Source organism: Bombina bombina, chromosome 1 (assembly GCF_027579735.1).
Source record: "Bombina bombina isolate aBomBom1 chromosome 1, aBomBom1.pri, whole genome shotgun sequence".
Taxonomy (NCBI): domain Eukaryota; kingdom Metazoa; phylum Chordata; class Amphibia; order Anura; family Bombinatoridae; genus Bombina; species Bombina bombina.
Window position 1 is genome coordinate 1,345,215,941 of NC_069499.1, and position 23,785 is coordinate 1,345,239,725.

The 23,785-nt window shown below is 41.0% G+C and overlaps 1 protein-coding gene across 3 annotated transcripts in view; it reads right to left on the reverse strand.

Moving 5' to 3' along the window:
* Positions 1-23,785, reverse strand: part of ELMO3 (engulfment and cell motility 3) — a 345,089-nt gene that overhangs the window by 56,103 nt on the left and 265,201 nt on the right. For all 3 annotated transcript variants that reach the window (XM_053702885.1, XM_053702894.1, XM_053702901.1), the window contains exon 16: positions 22,066-22,229. In XM_053702885.1, coding sequence (XP_053558860.1) covers positions 22,066-22,229 — 164 coding nt within the window. The remainder of the gene's footprint in view (positions 1-22,065; positions 22,230-23,785) is intronic.

Here is a 23,785-nt window from a genome sequence, read left to right on the forward strand (position 1 = left end):
ATAAGAGTATATCGTCGATCTGAAAAGGGAGGTAAGAGATGAATCTCTACGACCGATAACAGAGAACCTATGAAATAGACCCCGTAGAAGGAGATCATTGAATTCAAACAGGCAATACTCTCTTCACATCCCTCTGACATTCACTGCACGCTGAGAGGAAAACTGGGCTCCAACCTGCTGCGGAGCGCATATCAACGTAGAATCTAGCACAAACTTACTTCACCACCTCCAAAGGAGGCAAAGTTTGTAAAACTGATTTGTGGGTGTGGTGAGGGGTGTATTTATAGGCATTTTGAGGTTTGGGAAACTTTGCCCCTCCTGGTAGGAATGTATATCCCATACGTCACTAGCTCATGGACTCTTGCTAATTACATGAAAGAAAAACTCCCTTTCCTCCAGTAATAGTGGAGATAATAAAATCCAATAGAAAATAAAAAAAATACTATTCTAAAAGATAAGATAGTAATCTACATTTAGACACCATATCAGAGATTTAAGTCATAAAACTCTTTTAGTAAGAATAGCTAAAAACAAAGATGTAATATCAATTAAAATGACATAAAATATAGCATCACAAATTAAATGATTAGGATGTTGAAGTAAAAGAACAATGCTTAGACAATTCAAGATCTGATAACTAAACTGTCCAACCAAAAAGTTGAAACAGCAGCAACATCAGCCATAGAAATGGCAGGTTTAAGAATATAGCCAATATGTAAATATGCTTCTCTAAGATAGGATACAAAGTTCCTATTTAAAGGATCCCTAAAAGAAGAAACATCTTCCATAAGATAGAATTACGTTTGGCAAGAGTAGAAATAGCCCCACCTTAGGGACTTTTACCTAAAAACTCTAAATTAGCCACAGGTAAAGGATATAGCTTTTAAAACCTAGAAGAAAGGTAAAAAGAAGCACTGAGTTTAGATTCCTTACTAAACATATGCAAGACAGCTTCTGGCATAAGAACAAGTTCAAGAGTAACCTCAGAAGCTTTAAAAAATTTGCTATTCTTGTTATCTAGAGGACTAGATTCCTCATTACCCAAAGTAAACAATACTTCCTTAATAAAGAACGAATATATTCAATAGAAAGGTTGATTTATCAATATCAGTCTCTGAAGTAGGATCCTCTGAGTCAGAGAAATCCTCATTAGCAGAAATAATTCAGTATGCTGTCAAACAAAACAAGCTTCATTAGATTTATGAGAAGTTTGGAGAGATCTTTTATGTTAATTTGAAGGCAGAAAAGCAGTCATAGCCTTCTCTATGGCTGTAGCAATATAATCCTTATATCTACAGGAATATCATGTACATTAGACTGTGAAGGTTTAACAGTAGATGTATTTGTACTATAGAAACATTTGAGTATAAAATAATATAACATAACAAGTGCCACATATATGAGCTGAAGAAATAAGATCAGCTAATAAACAATATACACACTTAGCTTTGGAAGCATTGTGTTCAGGCAGCTTGGTTCCTACAGTAACATCAGAGGCAGGATCAGTTTGAGACATCTTGCAAAATGTAACGAAAAAAGAAAAAATAACATTTAAACAAAAACAAAATTTATGCTTACCTGATAAATGTATTTCTCTTGTGGTGTATCCAGTCCACGGATTCATCCATTACTTGTGGGATATTCTCCTTCCCAACAGGAAGCTGCAAGAGGATCACCCACAGCAGAGCTGTCTATATAGCTCCTCCCCTAACTGCCACTACCAGTCATTCGACCGAAGACAAGCAAGAGAAAGGAGAAACTATAGGGTGCAGTGGTGACTGTAGTTTAAAAATAAAAAACACCTGCCTTAAAATGACAGGGCGGGCCGTGGACTGGATACACCACAAGAGAAATAAATTTATCAGGTAAGCATAAATTTTGTTTTCTCTTGTAAGGTGTATCCAGTCCACGGATTCATCAATAACTTGTGGGATACCAATACCAAAGCTATAGGACACGGATGAAGAGAGGGACAAGGCAGGTGCTTAAACGGAAGGCACCACTGCCTGTAAGACCTTTCTCCCAAAAATAGCCTCCGAAGAAGCAAAAGTATCAAATTTGTAGAATTTAGAAAAAGTATGAAGCGAAGACCAAGTCGCCGCCTTACAAATCTGTTCAACAGAAGCCTCATTTTTAAAAGCCCATGTGGAAGCCACCGCTCTAGTGGAATGAGCTGTAATTCTTTCAGGAGGCTGCTGGCCAGCAGTCTCATAAACTAAGCGGATTATACTTCTTAACCAAAAAGAAAGAGAAGTTGCTGAAGCCTTTTGGCCTCTCCTCTGTCCAGAGTAGACAACAAACAATGCAGATGTTTGACAAAAATCCTTAGTAGCTTGTAAATAAAACTTTAAAGCACGAACCACGTCAAGATTGTGTAATAGACGTTCCTTCTTTGAAGAAGGATTAGGACACAGTGACGGAACAACAATCTCCTGATTGATATTCTTATTAGATACCACCTTAGGAAGAAACCCAGGTTTGGTACGCAAAACTACCTTATCTGCATGGAAGATCAGATAAGGGGAATCACACTGTAAGGCAGATAACTCTGAAACTCTTCGAGCCGAAGAGATAGCTACCAAAAACAGAACTTTCCAAGATAAAAGCTTGATATCTATAGAATGCAGAGGTTCACGGAACCCCTTGAAGAACTTTAAGAACTAAATTTAAACTCCATGGCGGAGCAACAGGTTTAAACACAGGCTTGATTCTAACTAAAGCCTGACAAAACGCCTGAACGTCTGGAACATTCGCCAGACGCTTGTGCAAAAGAATAGATAGAGCAGAAATCTGTCCCTTTAAGGAACTAGCTGACAATCCCTTCTCCAATCCTTCTTGGAAAAAAGATAATATCCTCGGAATCCTGACTTTACTCCATGAGTAACCCTTGGATTCACACCAATGAAGATATTTACACCATATCTTATGATAGATTTAGATGGTTGAAAGGACCCTGAAGTAAAAGGTCCTGCCTCAGCGGCAGAGTCCATGGTGGAAGGGATGACATGTCCACCAGATCTGCATACCAAGTCCTGCGTGGCCACGCAGGTGCTATCAAAATCACCGAAGCTTTCTCCTGCTTGATCTTGGCAATCAGACGAGGGAGCAGAGGAAACGGTGGAAACACATAAGCCAGGTTGAAGGACCAAGACGCTGCTAGAGCATCTATCAGCTCTGCCTTGGGATCCCTGGACCTGGATCCGTAACAAGGAAGCTTGGCGTTCTGACGAGACACCATGAGATCCAGTTCTGGTTTGCCCCAAAGTTGAATCAACTGTGCAAACACCTCCGAATGGAGTTCCCACTCCCCCGGATGAAAAGTCTGCCGATATGGATAGCTGATAGATGGCATAGCTGATAGATGGCAAGAGTGAACCTCTGCCCTTAGAATTATTTTTGAAACCTCCAACATTGCTAGGGAACTCCTTGTTCCCCCTTGATGGTTGATGTATGCTACAGTCGTGATATTGTCCGACTGAAATCTGATGAACCTGACCGCAGCAAGCTGAGGCCAAGTCTGAAGAGCATTGAATATCGCTCTTAGTTCCAAAATGTTTATCGGAAGGAGTGCCTCCTCCTGAGTCCACGAGCCCTGAGCCTTCAGGGAGTTTCAGACTGCACCCCAGCCCAGAAGGCTGGCATCTGTCGTTACTATTGTCCAATCTGGCCTGCGGAAGGTCATACCCTTGGACAGATGGACCCGAGATAACCACCAGAGAAGAGAATCCCTGGTCTCTTGATCCAGATTTAGTAGAGGGGACACATCTGTGTAATCCCCATTCCACTGACTGAGCATGCAGAGTTGCAGCGGTCTGAGATGTAGGCGGGCAAACGTCACTATGTCCATTGCCGCTACCATTAAGCCGATTACTTCCATACACTGAGCCTCTGAAGGGCGAGAAGTAGAATAAAGAACACGGCAGGAATTTAGAAGTTTTGACAACCTGGCCTCTGTCATGTAAATCTTCATTTCTACAGAATCTATCAGAGTTCCTAGGAAGGAAACTCTTGTGAGAGGGGATAGAGAACTCTTTTCTTCGTTCACTTTCCACCCATGAGACCTCAGGAATGCCAGAACAATGTTCGAATGGGACCTGGCGATTTGAAAATTCGACGCCTGTATCAGAATGTCGTCTAGGTAAGGGGCTACTGCTATACCCAGCGGCCTTAGGACCGCTAGGAGTGACCCTAGAACCTTCGTAAAGATTCTTGGTGCCGTAGCTAACCCAAAGGGAAGAGCCACAAACTGGTAATGCCTGTCTAGGAAGGCGAACCTGAGAAACCGATGATGATCTCTGTGTATCGGAATGTGAAGATAAGCATCCTTTAAGTCCACGGTAGTCATATATTGACCCTCCTAAATCATAGGTAGGATGGTTCGAATAGTCTCCATCTTGAAGGATGGGACCCTGAGAAATTTGTTTAGGATCTTGAGATCTAAGATTGGTCTGAAAGTTCCCTCTTTCTTGGGAACTACAAACAGATTTGAATAGAAACCTTGCCCCTGTTCCTCCTTTGGAACTGGGTGGATCACTCCCATAACTAGGAGGTCTTGAACACAATGTAAGAATGCCTCTCTCTTTATCTGGTTTGCAGATAATTGTGAGAGATGAAATCTCCCTTTTGGGGAAGAAGCTTTGAACTCCAGAAGATATCCCTGGGACACAATTTCCAACGCCCAGGGATCCTGGACATCTCTTGCCCAAGCCTGGGCGAAGAGAGAAAGTCTGCCCCCTACTAGATCTGTTTCCGGATCGGGGGCTGACCCTTCATGCTGTTTTAGAGGCAGCAGCAGGTTTTTTGGCCTGCTTTCCTTTGTTCCAAGCCTGGTTAGGTCTCAAGACCGGCTTGGACTGGGCAAAATTTCCCTCTTGTTTTGTATTAGAGGAAGTTGAAGCTGCGCCACTCTTGAAATTTCGAAAGGAACGAAAATTAGTCTGTTTGGTCCTTAATTTGTTGGACCTATCCTCCAGTAATATCAGAAAATTATCTCCTTCAGTCCAGGCCCAAATAGGGTCTGCCCCTTGAAGGGAATGTTGAGAAGCTTAGACTTTGAAGTAACGTGAGCTGACCAGGATTTGAGCCATAACGCCCTACGCGCCTGAATAGCAAAACCTGAGTTTTTAGCTGTTAGCTTGGTTAAATGAACAACGGCGTCAGAAACAAATGAATTGGCTAGCTTAAGAGCTTTAAGCTTGTCAAGGATATCATCCAATGGGGTTTCTACCTGTAGAGCCTCTTCTAGAGACTCAAACCAGAAGGCTGCAGCAGCAGTGACAGGGGCAATGCATGCAAGGGGCTGAAGAATAAAACCTTGTTGAATAAAAATTTTCTTAACGTAACCCTCTAATTTTTTGTCCATTGGATCTAGAAAAGTACAACTGTCCTCGACAGGGATAGTTGTATGCTTCGCTAGGGTAGAGACTGCTCCCTCCACCTTAGGGACCGTTTGCCACAAGTCCCGTGTAGCGGCATCTATAGGAAACATCTTTTTAAAAACAGGAGGGGGAGAGAACGGTACACCTGGTCTATCCCATTCCTTAGTAATAATTTCTGAAAACCTCTTAGGTATTGGAAAAACATCAGTGTAAACAGGCACTGCATAGTATTTATCCAATTTACACAATTTCTCTGGGACTACAATGACGTCACAGTCATCCAGAGTTGCTAAAACCTCCCTGAGCAACACGCGGAGGTGTTCAAGCTTAAATTTAAATGTAGACATATCAGAATCAGGTTGAAGTGTCTTCCCTGAGTCAGAAAAATCACCCACAGATAGAAGCTCTCCTGCTTCGGCTTCTGCACATTGTGAGGGTATATCAGACATAGCTACTAAAGGGTCAGAGAGCTCTGTATTTGTTCTAGCCCCAGAGCTTTCTCGCTTTCCTTGTAACCCTGGCAGTTTGGACAATACCTCTGTAAGGGTATGATTCATAACTGCCGCCATGTCTTGTAAAGTATACGCAATGGGCGCGCTAGATGTACTTGGCGTCCCTTGAGCGGGAGTTATAGGCTCTGACACGTGGGGAGAGTTAGTCGGCATAACATCCCCCTTGTCAATTTCCTCTGGTGATAAATCTTTTAAAGCCAGAATATGGTCTTTAAAATTTATAGTAAGATCAGTGCATTTGGTACACATTCTAAGAGGGGGTTCCAGAATGGCTTCTAAACATAATGAACAAGGAGTTTCCTCTATGTCAGACATGTTTAACAGACTAGTAATGAGACCAGCAAGCTTGGAAAACACTTCAATTAATGTGAAAAAGCAGAATATAAAAAACGGTACTGTGCCTTTAAGGGAAAAAAACAGAATTTATGTTTACCTGATAAATTACTTTCTCCAACGGTGTGTCCGGTCCACGGCGTCATCCTTACTTGTGGGATATTCTCTTCCCCAACAGGAAATGGCAAAGAGCCCAGCAAAGCTGGTCACATGATCCCTCCTAGGCTCCGCCTACCCCAGTCATTCGACCGACGTTAAGGAGGAATATTTGCATAGGAGAAACCATATGATACCGTGGTGACTGTAGTTAAAGAAAATAAATTATCAGACCTGATTAAAAAACCAGGGCGGGCCGTGGACCGGACACACCGTTGGAGAAAGTAATTTATCAGGTAAACATAAATTCTGTTTTCTCCAACATAGGTGTGTCCGGTCCACGGCGTCATCCTTACTTGTGGGAACCAATACCAAAGCTTTAGGACACGGATGAAGGGAGGGAGCAAATCAGGTCACCTAAATGGAAGGCACCACGGCTTGCAAAACCTTTCTCCCAAAAATAGCCTCAGAAGAAGCAAAAGTATCAAACTTGTAAAATTTGGTAAAAGTGTGCAGTGAAGACCAAGTCGCTGCCCTACATATCTGATCAACAGAAGCCTCGTTCTTGAAGGCCCATGTGGAAGCCACAGCCCTAGTGGAATGAGCTGTGATTCTTTCAGGAGGCTGCCGTCCGGCAGTCTCGTAAGCCAATCTGATGATGCTTTTAATCCAAAAAGAGAGAGAGGTAGAAGTTGCTTTTTGACCTCTCCTTTTACCAGAATAAACAACAAACAAGGAAGATGTTTGTCTAAAATCCTTTGTAGCATCTAAATAGAATTTTAGAGCGCGAACAACATCCAAAATGTGCAACAAATGTTCCTTCTTCGAAACTGGTTTCGGACACAAAGAAGGCACGACTATCTCCTGGTTAATGTTTTTGTTAGAAACAACTTTTGGAAGAAAACCAGGTTTAGTACGTAAAACCACCTTATCTGCATGGAACACCAGATAAGGAGGAGAACACTGCAGAGCAGATAATTCTGAAACTCTTCTAGCAGAAGAAATTGCAACCAAAAACAAAACTTTCCAAGATAATAACTTAATATCAACGGAATGTAAGGGTTCAAACGGAACCCCCTGAAGAACTGAAAGAACTAAGTTGAGACTCCAAGGAGGAGTCAAAGGTTTGTAAACAGGCTTGATTCTAACCAGAGCCTGAACAAAGGCTTGAACATCTGGCACAGCTGCCAACTTTTTTGTGAAGTAACACAGACAAGGCAGAAATCTGTCCCTTCAAGGAACTTGCAGATAATCCTTTCTCCAATCCTTCTTGAAGAAAGGATAGAATCCTAGGAATCTTTACCTTGTCCCAAGGGAATCCTTTAGATTCACACCAACAGATATATTTTTTCCATATTTTGTGGTAAATTTTTCTAGTTACAGGCTTTCTGGCCTGAACAAGAGTATCAATAACAGAATCTGAGAACCCTCGTTTTGATAAGATCAAGCGTTCAATCTCCAAGCAGTCAGCTGGAGTGAGACCAGATTCGGATGTTCGAACGGACCTTGAACAAGAAGGTCTCGTCTCAAAGGTAGCTTCCATGGTGGAGCCGATGACATATTCACCAGATCTGCATACCAAGTCCTGCGTGGCCACGCAGGAGCTATCAAGATCACCGACGCCCTCTCCTGATTGATCCTGGCTACCAGCCTGGGGATGAGAGGAAACGGCGGGAATACATAAGCTAGTTTGAAGGTCCAAGGTGCTACTAGTGCATCTACTAGAGTCGCCTTGGGATCCCTGGATCTGGACCCGTAGCAAGGAACCTTGAAGTTCTGACGAGAGGCCATCAGATCCATGTCTGGAATGCCCCACAGATGAGTAATTTGGGCAAAGATTTCCGGATGGAGTTCCCACTCCCCCGGATGTAATGTCTGACGACTCAGAAAATCCGCTTCCCAATTTTCCACTCCTGGGATGTGGATTGCAGACAGGTGGCAGGAGTGAGTCTCCGCCCATTGAATGATTTTGGTCACTTCTTCCATCGCCAGGGAACTCCTTGTTCCCCCCTGATGGTTGATGTACGCAACAGTCGTCATGTTGTCTGATTGAAACCGTATGAACTTGGCCTTTGCTAGCTGAGGCCAAGCCTTGAGAGCATTGAATATCGCTCTCAGTTCCAGAATATTTATCGGTAGAAGAGATTCTTCCCGAGACCAAAGACCCTGAGCTTTCAGGGATCCCCAGACCGCGCCCCAGCCCATCAGACTGGCGTCGGTCGTGACAATGACCCACTCTGGTCTGCGGAAGGTCATCCCTTGTGACAGGTTGTCCAGGGACAGCCACCAACGGAGTGAGTCTCTGGTCCTCTGATTTACTTGTATCTTCGGAGACAAGTCTGTATAGTCCCCATTCCACTGACTGAGCATGCACAGTTGTAATGGTCTTAGATGAATGCGCGCAAAAGGAACTATGTCCATTGCCGCTACCATCAAACCTATTACTTCCATGCACTGCGCTATGGAAGGAAGAGGAACGGAATGAAGTGTTTGACAAGAGTTTAGAAGTTTTGTTTTTCTGGCCTCTGTCAGAAAAATCCTCATTTCTAAGGAGTCTATTATTGTTCCCAAGAAGGGAACCCTTGTCGACGGAGATAGAGAACTCTTTTCCACGTTCACTTTCCATCCGTGAGATCTGAGAAAGGCCAGGACTATGTCCGTGTGAGCCTTTGCTTGAGGAAGGGACGACGCTTGAATCAGAATGTCGTCCAAGTAAGGTACTACTGCAATGCCCCTTGGTCTTAGCACCGCTAGAAGGGACCCTAGTACCTTTGTGAAAATCCTTGGAGCAGTGGCTAATCCGAAAGGAAGCGCCACGAACTGGTAATGCTCGTCCAGGAAAGCGAACCTTAGGAACCGATGATGTTCCTTGTGGATAGGAATATGTAGATACGCATCCTTTAAATCCACCGTGGTCATGAATTGACCTTCCTGGATGGAAGGAAGAATTGTTCGAATGGTTTCCATTTTGAACGATGGAACCTTGAGAAACTTGTTTAAGATCTTGAGATCTAAGATTGGTCTGAACGTTCCCTCTTTTTTGGGAACTATGAACAGATTGGAGTAGAACCCCATCCCTTGTTCTCCTAATGGAACAGGATGAATCACTCCCATTTTTAACAGGTCTTCTACACAATGTAAGAATGCCTGTCTCTTTATGTGGTCTGAAGACAATTGAGACCTGTGGAACCTCCCCCTTGGGGGAAGCCCCTTGAATTCCAGAAGATAACCTTGGGAGACTATTTCTAGTGCCCAAGGATCCAGAACATCTCTTGCCCAAGCCTGAGCGAAGAGAGAGAGTCTGCCCCCCACCAGATCCGGTCTCGGATCGGGGGCCAACATTTCATGCTGTCTTGGTAGCAGTGGCAGGTTTCTTGGCCTGCTTTCCCTTGTTCCAGCCTTGCATTGGTCTCCAGGCTGGCTTGGCTTGAGAAGTATTACCCTCTTGCTTAGAGGACGTAGCACTTGGGGCTGGTCCGTTTCTACGAAAGGGACGAAAATTAGGTTTATTTTTGGTCTTGAAAGACCTATCCTGAGGAAGGGCGTGGCCCTTACCCCCAGTGATATCAGAGATAATCTCTTTCAAGTCAGGGCCAAACAGCGTTTTCCCCTTGAAAGGAATGTTAAGGAGTTTGTTCTTGGAAGACGCATCCGCTGACCAAGATTTCAACCAAAGCGCTCTACGCGCCACAATAGCAAACCCAGAATTCTTCGCCGCTAACCTAGCCAATTGCAAAGTGGCGTCTAGGGTGAAAGAATTAGCCAATTTGAGAGCACGGATTCTGTCCATAATCTCCTCATAAGGAGGAGAATCACTATCGATCGCCTTTACTAGCTCATCGAACCAGAAACACGCGGCTGTAGTGACAGGGACAATGCATGAAATTGGTTGTAGAAGGTAACCTTGCTGAACAAACATCTTTTTAAGCAAACCTTCTAATTTTTTATCCATAGGATCTTTGAAAGCACAACTATCTTCTATGGGTATAGTGGTGCGTTTGTTTAAAGTAGAAACCGCTCCCTCGACCTTGGGGACAGTCTGCCATAAGTCCTTTCTAGGGTCGACCATAGGAAACAATTTTTTAAATATGGGGGGAGGGACGAAAGGTATACCGGGCCTTTCCCATTCTTTATTTACAATGTCCGCCACCCGCTTGGGTATAGGAAAAGCTTCTGGGAGCCCCGGGACCTCTAGGAACTTGTCCATTTTACATAGTTTCTCTGGGATGATCAAATTCTCACAATCATCCAGAGTGGATAATACCTCCTTAAGCAGAGCGCGGAGATGTTCCAACTTAAATTTAAATGTAATCACATCGGGTTCAGCTTGTTGAGAAATTTTCCCTGAATCTGAAATTTCTCCCTCAGACAAAACCTCCCTGGCCCCCTCAGACTGGTGTAGGGGCATTTCAGAACCATTATCATCAGCGTCCTCATGCTCTTCAGTATCTAAAACAGAGCAGTCGCGCTTTCGCTGATAAGTGGGCATTTTGGCTAAAATGTTTTTGATAGAATTATCCATTACAGCCGTTAATTGTTGCATAGTAAGGAGTATTGGCGCGCTAGATGTACTAGGGGCCTCCTGTGTGGGCAAGACTGGTGTAGACGAAGGAGGGGATGATGCAGTACCATGCTTACTCCCCTCACTTGAGGAATCATCTTGGGCATCATTTTCTCTAAATTTTGTGTCACATAAATCACATCTATTTAAATGAGAAGGAACCTTGGCTTCCCCACATTCAGAACACAGTCTATCTGGTAGTTCAGACATGTTAAACAGGCAAAAACTTGATAACAAAGTACAAAAAACGTTTTAAATTAAACCGTTACTGTCACTTTAAATTTTAAACTGAACACACTTTATTACTGCAATTGCGAAAAAGTATGAAGGAATTGTTCAAAATTCACCAAAATTTCACCACAGTGTCTTAAAGCCTTAAAAGTATTGCACACCAAATTTGGAAGCTTTAACCCTTAAAATAACGGAACCGGAGCCGTTTTTAACTTTAACCCCTTTACAGTCCCTGGTATCTGCTTTGCTGAGACCCAACCAAGCCCAAAGGGGAATACGATACCAAATGAAGCCTTCAGAAAGTCTTTTCTATGTATCAGAGCTCCTCACACATGCGACTGCATGTCATGCTTCTCAAAAACAAGTGCGCAATACCGGCGCGAAAATGAGGCTCTGCCTATGATTAGGGAAAGCCCCTAGAGAATAAGGTGTCTAAAACAGTGCCTGCCGATATTATTTAACAAAAATACCCAGATTAAATGATTCCTCAAGGCTAAATATGTGTAATATATGAATCGATTTAGCCCAGAAAATGTCTACAGTCTTAATAAGCCCTTGTGAAGCCCTTATTTACTGTCTGAATAAAAATGGCTTACCGGATCCCATAGGGAAAATGACAGCTTCCAGCATTACATCGTCTTGTTAGAATGTGTCATACCTCAAGCAGCAAAAGACTGCTCACTGTTCCCCCAACTGAAGTTAATTCCTCTCAACAGTCCTGTGTGGAACAGCCATGGATTTTAGTAACGGTTGCTAAAATCATTTTCCTCATACAAACAGAAATCTTCATCTCTTTTCTGTTTCAGAGTAAATAGTACATACCAGCACTATTTTAAAATAACAAACTCTTGATTGAATAATAAAAACTACAGTTAAACACTAAAAAACTCTAAGCCATCTCCGTGGAGATGTTGCCTGTACAACGGCAAAGAGAATGACTGGGGTAGGCGGAGCCTAGGAGGGATCATGTGACCAGCTTTGCTGGGCTCTTTGCCATTTCCTGTTGGGGAAGAGAATATCCCACAAGTAAGGATGACGCCGTGGACCGGACACACCTATGTTGGAGAAAACAAACACAAAAGCTGCAAAACAGTGAAAAAAATCAGTTAACTCTACGAAATTTTTACAGTGTGTATAATAGACTAAAATAGCATTGCACCCACTTGCAAATGGATGATTAACCCCTCAGGCTCAAAAACGAAGCAGAAAAACGGTAAAACCGTTATAACAGTCACAAGCAAACTGCCACAGCTCTACTGTGGCTCCTACCTGCCCATAAAACGACTTTTGTAGGCACAAAAACCCTTTACAGAGGTCCAATATGTCAGGGGACTCCTTCAGGGAAGCTGGATGTCTCAGAATGTAAAAACTACTGCGCAATTAGAGCACAAAAATAGGCCCCTCCCACCATGCACTCAAAGTGAAAGGGCCATAAATAACTACTCCTAGGAGAAATCTAGTCAGCCATGTGGAAAACTAAGCCCCAAATAAAGATTTATCACCCTCAGTAAAAAACGTTTTTTATATATCATGCAAACGTTTTACATACTAAGTAATAAGAGCAAGTAACATGAATATTACCCTTTACTGCAAGCATGATGCCAGTCGTTTGTTAAATAACTGTAATCAGGCTTACCTTAAATATATCAGGCACTGTCAGCATTTTCTAGACCTTATCTCTCTAGAAAAAAATATACTGAACATACCTCAGAGCAGTTAATTCTGCAGGCCGTTCCCCCAGCTGAAGTTTTCCCATACTCTTCAGTTATGTGTGAGAACAGCAGTGGACCTTAGTTACAACCTGCTAAGATCATCAAAAACCTCAGGCAAAACTCTTCTTCTAATTTCTGCTTGAGGTAAAAACAGTACAACGCCGGTACCGTTTAAAAATAACAAACTTTTGATTGAAGATAAACTACACTAATTCACCACATCTCTCTTGATACTTCCTTTCTTGTCGAGAGCTGCAAGAGAATGACTGGTAGTGGCAGTTAGGGGAGGAGCTATATAGACAGCTCTGCTGTGGGTGATCCTCTTGCAGCTTCCTGTTGGGAAGGAGAATATCCCACAAGTAATGGATGAATCCATGGACTGGATACACCTTACAAGAGAAATATCCAATTTCCTCAAAATAGCAGTTTCAGGAATGGGAAAAAATGCTTATGATAAAATTTTTAATACAAAAGTAAAATCAAAAGCAAACAACCTAGCCCTCTATGAATAAAATGAGAGAAGAGAGCAAAAAGAGGGAGAGACTTAACAAATGTAGGCGCCAAAAATGATGCAAATACAGAGAAAAAGACTCCCAAAAACATTATTTCCAAACTGAAATTGTTAGACTGCAGAGGAAAATACACAGACCTTACTCATAGCAAATATATACAATATAGATTTAAAACTTTATAATATAAAATGCCAAACAGCTGAGAGTGTCTTAAAAAATGATATATTCTTACCAGAAGACACCCATCCACATATAGCAGACAGCCAAACCAGTACTGAAACATATCAGCAGTGGTAGTGGTAGAGGAGTATAATGTCGATCTGTAAAGGGAGGCAACAGATGAATCTCTGCGACCGATTACAGAGAGCCGTAGAATAGATTTCCCATAGGTGAAAACATGGCATCCTTAGGCAATACTCCCTTCACATCCCTCAAACACTGTACTTTAAGAGGAACTGGGCTTCAATATGCTTAGAAGCGCCTATCACAGAAGAAAATCAAGCACAACTTGCTTCACCACCTCCACAAGGAGGCAACGTTTGTAAAACTAAGGTACGAGTGAGGTGGGAGGTGTATTTATAGGCATGAAAGAAAATGTCTTCTGTGATTCAGAGCATAGCATTTAAAAAAAGTTTCCTTCTATTATAAAATTTGCTTCGTTCTTATGATATTCTGTGTTGAAGAAATACCTAGGTAGGCATCTGGAGCACAACATGGCAGAAAACATAATTTATGTAAGAACTTACCTGATAAATTCATTTCTTTCATATTAGCAAGAGTCGATGAGCTAGTGACGTATGGGATATACATTCCTACCAGGAGGGGCAAAGTTTCCCAAACCTCAAAATGCCTATAAATACACCCCTCACCACACCCACAATTCAGTTTAACAAATAGCCAAGAAGTGTGGTGATAAGAAAGGAGCGAAAGCATCAAAAATAAGGAATTGGAATAATTGTGCTTTATACAAAAAAATCATAACCACCACTAAAGGGTGGGTCTCATGGAATCTTGCTAATATGAAAGAAATGAATTTATCAGGTAAGTTCTTACATAAATTATGTTTTCTTTCATGTAATTAGCAAGATTCCATGAGCTAGTGACGTATGGGATAGCAGATACCCAAGATGTGGAACTTCCACGCAAGAGTCACTAGAGAGGGAGGGATAAAATAAAGACAGCCAATTTCGCTGAAAAAATAATCCACAACCCAAATCAAAAGTTTTAATCTTATAATGAAAAAAACTGAAATTATAAGCAGAAGAATCAAACTGAAACAGCTGCCTGAAGTACTTTTCTACCAAAAACTGCTTCAGAAGAAGATAAAACATCAAAATGGTAGAATTTAGTAAAAGTATGCAAAGAAGACCAAGTTGTTGCTTTGCAAATCTGATCAACAGAAGCTTCATTCCTAAAAGCCCAGGAAGTAGAAACTGACCTAGTAGAATGAGCTGTAATCCTTTGAGGCGGGGACTTACCCGACTCCACATAAGCATGATGAATCAAAGACTTTAACCAAGACGCCAAAGAGATGGCAGAAGCTTTCTGACCTTTCCTGGAACCAGAAAAGATAACAAATAGACTAGAAGTCTTTCTAAAATCTTTAGTAGCTTCAACATAATATTTCAAAGCTCTTACTACATCCAAAGAATGTAAAGATTTCTCCAGAGAATTCTTAGGATTAGGACACAATGAAGGGACAACAATTTCTCTACTAATGTTGTTAGAATTCACAACCTTAGGTAAAAATTGAAATGAAGTCCGCAACACCGCCTTATCCTGATGAAAAATCAGAAAAGGAGATTCACAAGAAAGAGCAGATAACTCAGAAACTCTTCTAGCAGAAGAGATGGCCAAAAGAAACAAAACTTTCCAAGAAAGTAATTTAATATCCAGAGAATGCATAGGTTCAAAAGGAGGAGCCTGTAAAGCCCTCAGAACCAAATTAAGACTCCAAGGAGGAGAAATTGACTTAATGACAGGTTTGATATGAACCAAAGCCTGTAGAAAACAATGAATATCAGGAAGATTAGCAATCTTTCTGTGAAAAAGAACAGAAAGAGCAGAGATTTGTCCTTTCAAAGAACTTGCAGACAAATCTTTATCCAAACCATCCTGAAGAAACTGTAAAATTCTAGGAATTCTAAAAGAATGCCAGGAGAATTTATGAGAAGAACACCAAGAAATGTAAGTCTTCCAGACTCGATAATAAATCTTCCTAGACACAGATTTACGAGCCTGTAACATAGTATTAATTACTGAGTCAGAGAAACCTCTATGACTAAGAATCAAGCGTTCAATTTCCATACCTTCAAATTTAATGATTTGAGATCCTGATGGAAAAATGGGCCTTGAGATAGAAGGTCTGGTCTTAACGGAAGTGTCCAAGGTTGGCAACTGGCCATCCGAATGAGATCCGCATACCAAAACCTGTGATGCCATGCTGGAGCCACCAGCAGTACAAACGAACGTTCCATTAGAATTTTGGAAATCACTTTTGGAAGAAGAACTAGAGGCGGAAAGATATAGGCAGGATGATAATTCCAAGGAAGCGACAACGCGTCCACTGCTTCCGCCTGAGGATCCCTGGATCTGGACAGATACCTGGGAAGTTTCTTGTTTAGATGAGAAGCCATTAGATCTATTTCTGGAAGTCCCCAGATTTGAACAATCTGAAGAAATACCTCTGGGTGAAGAGACCATTCACCCGGATGTAACGTCTGGCGACTGAGATAATTCGCTTCCCAATTGTCTACACCTGGGATGTGAACCGCAGAAATTAGACAGGAGCTGGATTTTGCCCATACAAGTATCCGAGATACTTCTTTCATAGCTTGAGGACTGTGAGTCCCACCTTGATGATTGACATACGCCACGGTTGTGACATTGTCTGTCTGAAAACAAATGAACGATTCTCTCTTCAGAAGAGGCCAGAACTGAAGAGCTCTGAAAATCGCACGGAGTTCCAAAATGTTGATTGGTAATCTCGCATCCTGAGATTCCCAAACCCCCTGCGCTGTCAGAGATCCCCATACAGCTCCCCAACCTGAAAGCCTCGCATCTGTTGAGATTACAGTCCAGGTTGGACGAACAAAAGAGGCCCCTTGAATTAGACGATGGTGATTCAACCACCAAGTCAGAGAAGATCGAATATTGGGATTTAAGGATATTAATTGTGATATCCTTGTATAATCCCTGCACCACTGGTTCAGCATACAAAGCTGAAGAGGTCTCTTGTGAAAACGAGCAAAGGGGATCGCGTCCGATGCAGCAGTCATGAGACCTAGAATTTCCATGCACAAAGCTACCGAAGGGAACGACTGAGACTAAAGGTTTCGACAAGCTGAAACCAACTTCAGACGTCTCTTTTCTGTTAAAGACAAAGTCATGGACACTGAATCTATTAGAAAGCCTTAAAAGGTTACCTTTGTCTGAGGAATCAATGAACTCTTTGGTAAATTGATCCTCCAACCATGTTTTTGAAGAAACGACACAAGTTGATTCGTATGAGATTCTGCAGAATGTAAAGACTGAGCAAGTACCAAGATATCGTCCAAATAAGGAAATACCGCAATGCCCTGTTCTCTGATTACAGAGAGAAGGGCACCGAGAACCTTTGAAAAGATCCTTGGAGCTGTTGCTAGGCCAAACGGAAGGGCAACAAACTGGTAATGCTTGTCTAGAAAAGAGAATCTCAGGAACTGATAGTGATCTGGATGAATTGGAATATGAAGATATGCATCCTGTAAGTCTATTGTAGACATATAATGCCCTTGCTGAACAAAAGGCAGAATAGTCCTTATAGTCACCATTTTGAATGTTGGTACCCTTACATAACGATTCAATATTTTTAGATCCAGAACTGGTCTGAAGGAATTCTCCTTCTTTGGTACAATGAATAGATTTGAATAAAACCCCAGACCCTGTTCCAGAACTGGAACTGGCACAATTACCCCAGCCAACTCTAGGTCTGAAACACATTTTAGAAATGCCTAAGCCTTCACTGGGTTTACTGGAATGCGAGAGAGAAAAAATCTTCTCACAGGTGGCCTTACCTTGAAACCTATTCTGTACCCTTGTGAAACAATGTTCTGAATCCAAAGACTGTGAATCGAATTTATCCAAATATCTTTGAAAAATCGTAACCTGCCCCCTACCAGCTGTGCTGGAATGAGGGCCGCACCTTCATGTGGACTTGGGAGCTGGTTTTGACTTTCTAAAAGGCTTGGATTTATTCCAGACTGGAGAAGGTTTCCAAACGGAAACCGTTCCTTTAGGGGAAGGGTCAGGCTTTTGTTCCTTATTCTGACGAAAGGAACGAAAACGATTAGCAGCCCTGTATTTACCTTTAGATTTTTTGTCCTGAGGCAAAAAGGTTCCTTTCCCCCCAGTAACAGTTGAAATAATAGAATCCAACTGTGAACCAAATAATTTATTACCTTGGAAAGAGAGAGAAAACAAAGTTGACTTAGAAGTCATATCTGCATTCCAAGATTTAAGCCATAAAGCTCTTCTAGCTAAAATAGCTAAAGACATATACCTGACATCAATTCTAATGATATCAAAAATGGCATCACAAATAAAGTTATTAGCATGTTGAAGAAGTTTAACAATGCTATAAGCATTATGGTCTGACACTTGTTGCGCTAAAGCCTCCAACCAGAAAGTGGAAGCTGCAGCAACATCAGCCAAAGAAATAGCATGCCTAAGAAGATTACCTGAACATAAATAATCTCTCCTTAGAAAGGATTCAAGCTTCCTATCTAAAGGATCCTTAAAGGAAGTACTATCCGCCGTAGGAATAGTAGTACGTTTAGCAAGAGTAGAGATAGCCCCATCAACTTTAGGGATTTTGTCCCAAAACTCTAATCTATGAGATGGCACAGGGTACAATTTCTTAAACCTTGGAGAAGGAGTAAATGAAGTACCCAGACTATTCCATTCCCTAGAAATTACTTCTGAAATAGCATCAGGAACTGGAAAAACTTCTGGAATAACTACATGAGGTTTGAAAACCGAATTTAAACGCTTAGTAGATTTAGTATCAAGAGGACTAGACTCCTCCATATCTAATGCAATTAACACTTCTTTAAGTAAAGAACGAATAAACTCATAAATATGAAGATTTATCAGTGTCAATATCTGAGGCAGAATCTTCAGAACCAGAAAGATCCTCATCAGAAACAGATAAGTCAGAATGATGGCGGTCACTTAAAAATTCATCTGAAATATGAGAAGTTTTAAAAGACCTTTTACGTTTACTGGAAGGAGGAATAACAGACAGAGCCTTCCTAATAGATTTAGAAACAAAATCTTTTATATTAACAGGGACATCCTGAACATTAGATGTTGAAGGAACAACAACAGGTAATGGATTATTACTAATGGAAACACAATCTGCGTTAGAAAGTTTATCATGACAATTATCACAAACTACAGCCGGAGAAACAGTTACCAAAAGTTTACAACAGATGCACTTAACTTTGGTAGAACCAGCATCCGGCAGCGTCTTTCCAGAAGTAGATTCTGATCCAGGGTCAGGTTGAGACATCTTGCAATATGTAATAGAAAAAACAACATATAAAGCAAAATTATCAAACTCCTTAAATGACAGTTTCAGGAATGGGAAAAAATGCCAAATGGAAAAGCCTCTAGCAACCAGAAGCAATGAGAAATGAGACTGAAATAATGTGAAAAAAAGGTGGAGACAAGAATGACGCCCACTTTTTTTGGCGCCAAGTACAACGCCCATATTTTTTGGCGCCAAGTATGACGCCACATCCTGTGACGCCAACCCACATTTTTGGCGCAAAAAACGTCTGAACACAAATACGTAAAAAAATGACGCAACCACGAACAAACTTCCGGCGTCAATTAGGGCGCCGGAAATGACAAAAAATTTTGCGCCAAAAAAGTCAGCGCCAAGAATGACGCAATAAATTGTAGCATTTTCAGCCCCCGCGAGCCTAACAGCCCACAGGAAAAAAAGTCAATTGAAAAAAATTTTAAGGTAAGAAAAAAATATTATTCATATGCATTATCCCAAATAATGAAACTGACTGTCTGAAATAAGGAATACTGATAATTCTGAATCATGGCAAATATAAGTTTAAAGACATATATTTAGAACTTTACATATAAAGTGCCCAACCATAGCTTAGAGTGTCACAGAAAATAAGACTTACTTACCCCAGGACACTCATCTACAAGTAGTAGAAAGCCAAACCAGTACTGAAACGAGAATCAGTAGAGGTAATGGTATATATAAGAGTATATCGTCGATCTGAAAAGGGAGGTAAGAGATGAATCTCTACGACCAATAACAGAGAACCTATGAAATAGATCCCCTAGAGGAAGACCATTGTATTCAAATAGGCAATACTCTCTTCACATCCCTCTGACATTCACTGCACTCTGAGAGGAAAACCGGGCTCCAGCCTGCTGCGAAGCGCATATCAACGTAGAATCTAGCACAAACTTACTTCACCACCTCCACGGGAGGCAAAGTTTGTAAAACTGATTTGTGGGTGTGGTGAGGGGTGTATTTATAGGCATTTTGAGGTTTGGGAAACTTTGCCCCTCCTGGTAGGAATGTATATCCTATACGTCACTAGCTCATGGACTCTTGCTAATTACATGAAAGAAAATAGTGCTGCCTTCTAGCGCTCCTGCAAATGGATAACATTCTGGCAAAACTGCTGCCATATAGCGCTCCAGAAATGGTCCGGCTCCTAAGCTCACTTCCCTTCTTTTCAACAAAAGAAATCAAGATTGCAAAGAAAAGAAAATTGATACTAGAAGTAAATAGAAAGTTGTTTAAAAATCACATGCTCTATCCGAATCATGAAAGAAAATGTTTGGCTTTCATATCCCTTTAACATAATCCTCTGATAGAAGTACATGCATTATTAAATCTTATGCTTAAAAATAACCGGTTGAACCGGCTATTTATTTTTTATACTTTGCTTGCCGATATGTATGGAGGGTTCGTCAGTAATTAGGCAAATACAAAGCGATCATGTGGTTGGACTTTGTCCAATCGTATCCTGTCGTCCTGTGATTGGTTGTCAATGAGGGTGTGTGGCGATCCGTCACCCTGATTGGTACTTCACTTGTGATTAAAGAAGGGAGGTGAGTCCGACTCAGGTTCGCCTTTGACAAAGCCATTTGGGCAAAATACGCATCAGGGGTGTTACCTGAGTTCCTCTGTCTGGCATATTGCTCTTTCTAATGGTTGGACTGATAGCTACATGACCCAGGACTTCCACTCGTGTAACGCTTACATTTATTAGATATATTGTGGTGAGGACGAAGTCCTCTATTTGCCTGTAGCGTTTTCACTTGTGGGATATTCCTTAAGCACTTGCTTGGTCAGTTTTGTATTAACCTATTAGTTACCCGCTTTTATTGTAGGTAGCTCCCTCCAGACTTTGGGACTCCTTAGCTATTTAGCTTTTTAACCTAAATTTTATTGTGTGTTTGTTACACCCTTCATTTTTATTTCGTTAAATATTAAAGGTTACGTTTTAATATACCCTGGAGAGGACTCTCCCTCCTGATTTGCTCTGTTCTGAGTGCTCTGTATGTGCCCCTTTTCTCTGTTTGCCTGTTACTAAAAATAATATTACAATTCTAGCCTCTTGGCAAACAAATATTTAAAATTCTTAAAAAAATAAATACAGTTATTAATTAATTAAAGTGAATGTAAACTTTCACGAATGAGGGCCTGGTTTTTAAAAATACTATTAAAAACAGGGGCACTTTCATTCATGAAAGTTTACATTTCACCGGTTTTGTTAAAATACTTACCTTTCCTTCTTGCAAACTGGAGCAGCGATTCCCCCACCCGCTGCTCGTCTCTTCTTATGTCAGCAATGACGAATCCGGCTCCCCCCCCCAGAGCAAACATTGCCTGAGGCCACGCCGTGATTGGAGAAAGCCAGATTCTTCATTGCTGACTTATGAAGAGACGAGCGGCGGGCGGGGGAATCACTGCTCTGGCTTGCAAGAAGAAAAGGTGAAATGTAAACTTTCATGAATAAAAGTGCCCCTGTTTTTAATATTATTTATAAAATCCGGGCACTCATTCATGAAAGTTTACATTCACTTTAAACCCATAGCTAGATATTAAGTATAAACAAAAAATATATATTTGAGCTATATTACTACAAATAACCCATATTAGAGGAAATATAGAGAAGTACCAGATTTCCTGGCCAATAAAGGCTTAAAGATGTACCAAACTGATTTTCCTCCTGTCCTTTTGGGATCTCCAAGGACAAGAGTTACTGGTGGTTTTGAGAGGACACCAAAGGACCATTATTAGCCATGAAAGCTGATGAGAAAAGTGGTTGAGTAGTACTGAGTGAAATGGAAGAGGAATTGAGAGTGACCACAGTACAAACTAAGTATTAAAAGCCAATGAAAACAGAGTTAAATACAAAGTAAAGGAAGAGCGAGGTAGGATTACTGTGCAGGGCTGCATGAAGGAAATGCACTGATAATGTGCTGCCACTACTGTCTAGACCCAACCATTAAACTGCATCCTAAAGGAAAAAGATATATATAGTGACTTGGGCGCTTTAATATTATTTAAGACAACTATATTCTCCCTGCGTGCTGCCTGGAACCCATTATTAGAGCTGACCCTGTTTGTGAGATATTTACATTCTCTCTTCCTCTCATTTTCAGCTCTATACCTTCCCAGAGTTCTTACAGGCTGTTACTCACATCACTGGTGGTGAAAGCACCTCGTCTTGATTTTGCCGTTCTTCTTGTCGCAGTTTCAGTATTTCACTGTAATTCAAGGAGAAGATTTTTGTGCGAAAAGTCTCCAGAGACGCATAAGAGTGAGCAAGAGTACGAGAGATCTGCTCCTTCACTACATTAATGACCTGAGCGGGTGAGATCATATGTTTATAAATCATCAGCAGTTCAAGACCATTTTACAGACAACAACTAGGTAAAGTCACATGGGCAATCTATAAATATCAGTAGGATACAAAATGCAAATTGAAGTGAAGCTTTCTTTACTAGGGCATCTTGTAGCATCATTTTAGTTTAAACCCTATGAAAGCCAATTTTAGGTAGGAACAATTTCCTGTAAACTTACAACAAACTTAGGCAACCTTCATCCATTTCACTATTTTAGCCATTTTAGTCATATTTAATTTTGTATAAAGAACCAGACTGATAGATGGGAGCCAATAAAAAATTAATCTCTTGAGATTTTAGTGTTCACTTTGATTAATAAAGTTTTATTACAAGAATAAATTCCGATCCAATAGTAGAGCCAGGCAAAGTATTCCACTTACTATTTTGCAGAGATTTATTAAATGCCATTAAAAACCGTTATCACTGGGTTTTTATTTTGTACTTTACATTGGAGGAATTCAACCACTGTATTGCTAACCATCACAAAACACCTTCTGAGCAGCTTTTCTCTTCAGTTTTAGTTTTATCTAATTCAGCAGTCTTGATCATTTGACCAAAGTTTTTTGGACTCTGGATATGCTCGGTACATCCTATGCAATTACTTTTACTAAAACCATGTTTTTGCTGACACATCATGAAAAAAACATTTCATCAATACTGAACCACACTCATGTCTCCAACCAACCAATAACCAGAGAGGCCTAATAAAATGCAAATTTGTGTCAGCAAAAAGACAGTATACTGGGTTAAAGGGACAGTCTATTCAAAATTAAACTTTCATGATGAAATTTGCTTTGCTCTCTTGGTATTCTTTGTGGAAAGCTAAACCTAGGTAGGCTCATATGCTAATTTATAAGCCCTTGAAGACCGCCTCTTATCTCAGTGCATTTTGACAGTTTTTCACAGTTAGACACTGCTAGTTCATGTATTTCATATAGATAAAAGTGTGCTCACTCCCGTGGAGTTATTTAAGAGTCAGCACTGATTGGCTAAACTGTATGTCTGTCAAAATAGTGGAAGAAATACAGAGGGCGACTCCTAGTGCAGATGAGTTAGCAATATAAAGACCCACTAACTTCTCCCTTTAGAAAGATACTCACAAAGTGAAAATCACACTATAGTGCTAATGCAGCATGCTGGGTATATTACTGTGGCCCAGCGCACATAAACACTCAGGCAATATACTATTCCAAGGCTTTGTGATGGTCGAATGAAAAGATTGGAGACTTCAGTTGATAAAAAAGAGCTTTATATAAAAACCATTGAATGAACAAATAAAATCTTTCAGTAAAACACGCTACGCGTTTCTCAGAGCTGACCACTCTGTTTCCTCAGGCAAGTAGGAGGCGCCCTTTCTTGTTGTATCATGTCTGTCAAAATAATTGAGATAAGGGGGCAGTCTGCAGAGGCTTAGATACCAGGTAATCACACAGGTAAAACGTGTGTTAATATAACTGTGTTGATTATGCAAAACTGGTAAATGGATAATAAAGGGATTATCTATCTTTTTAAACAA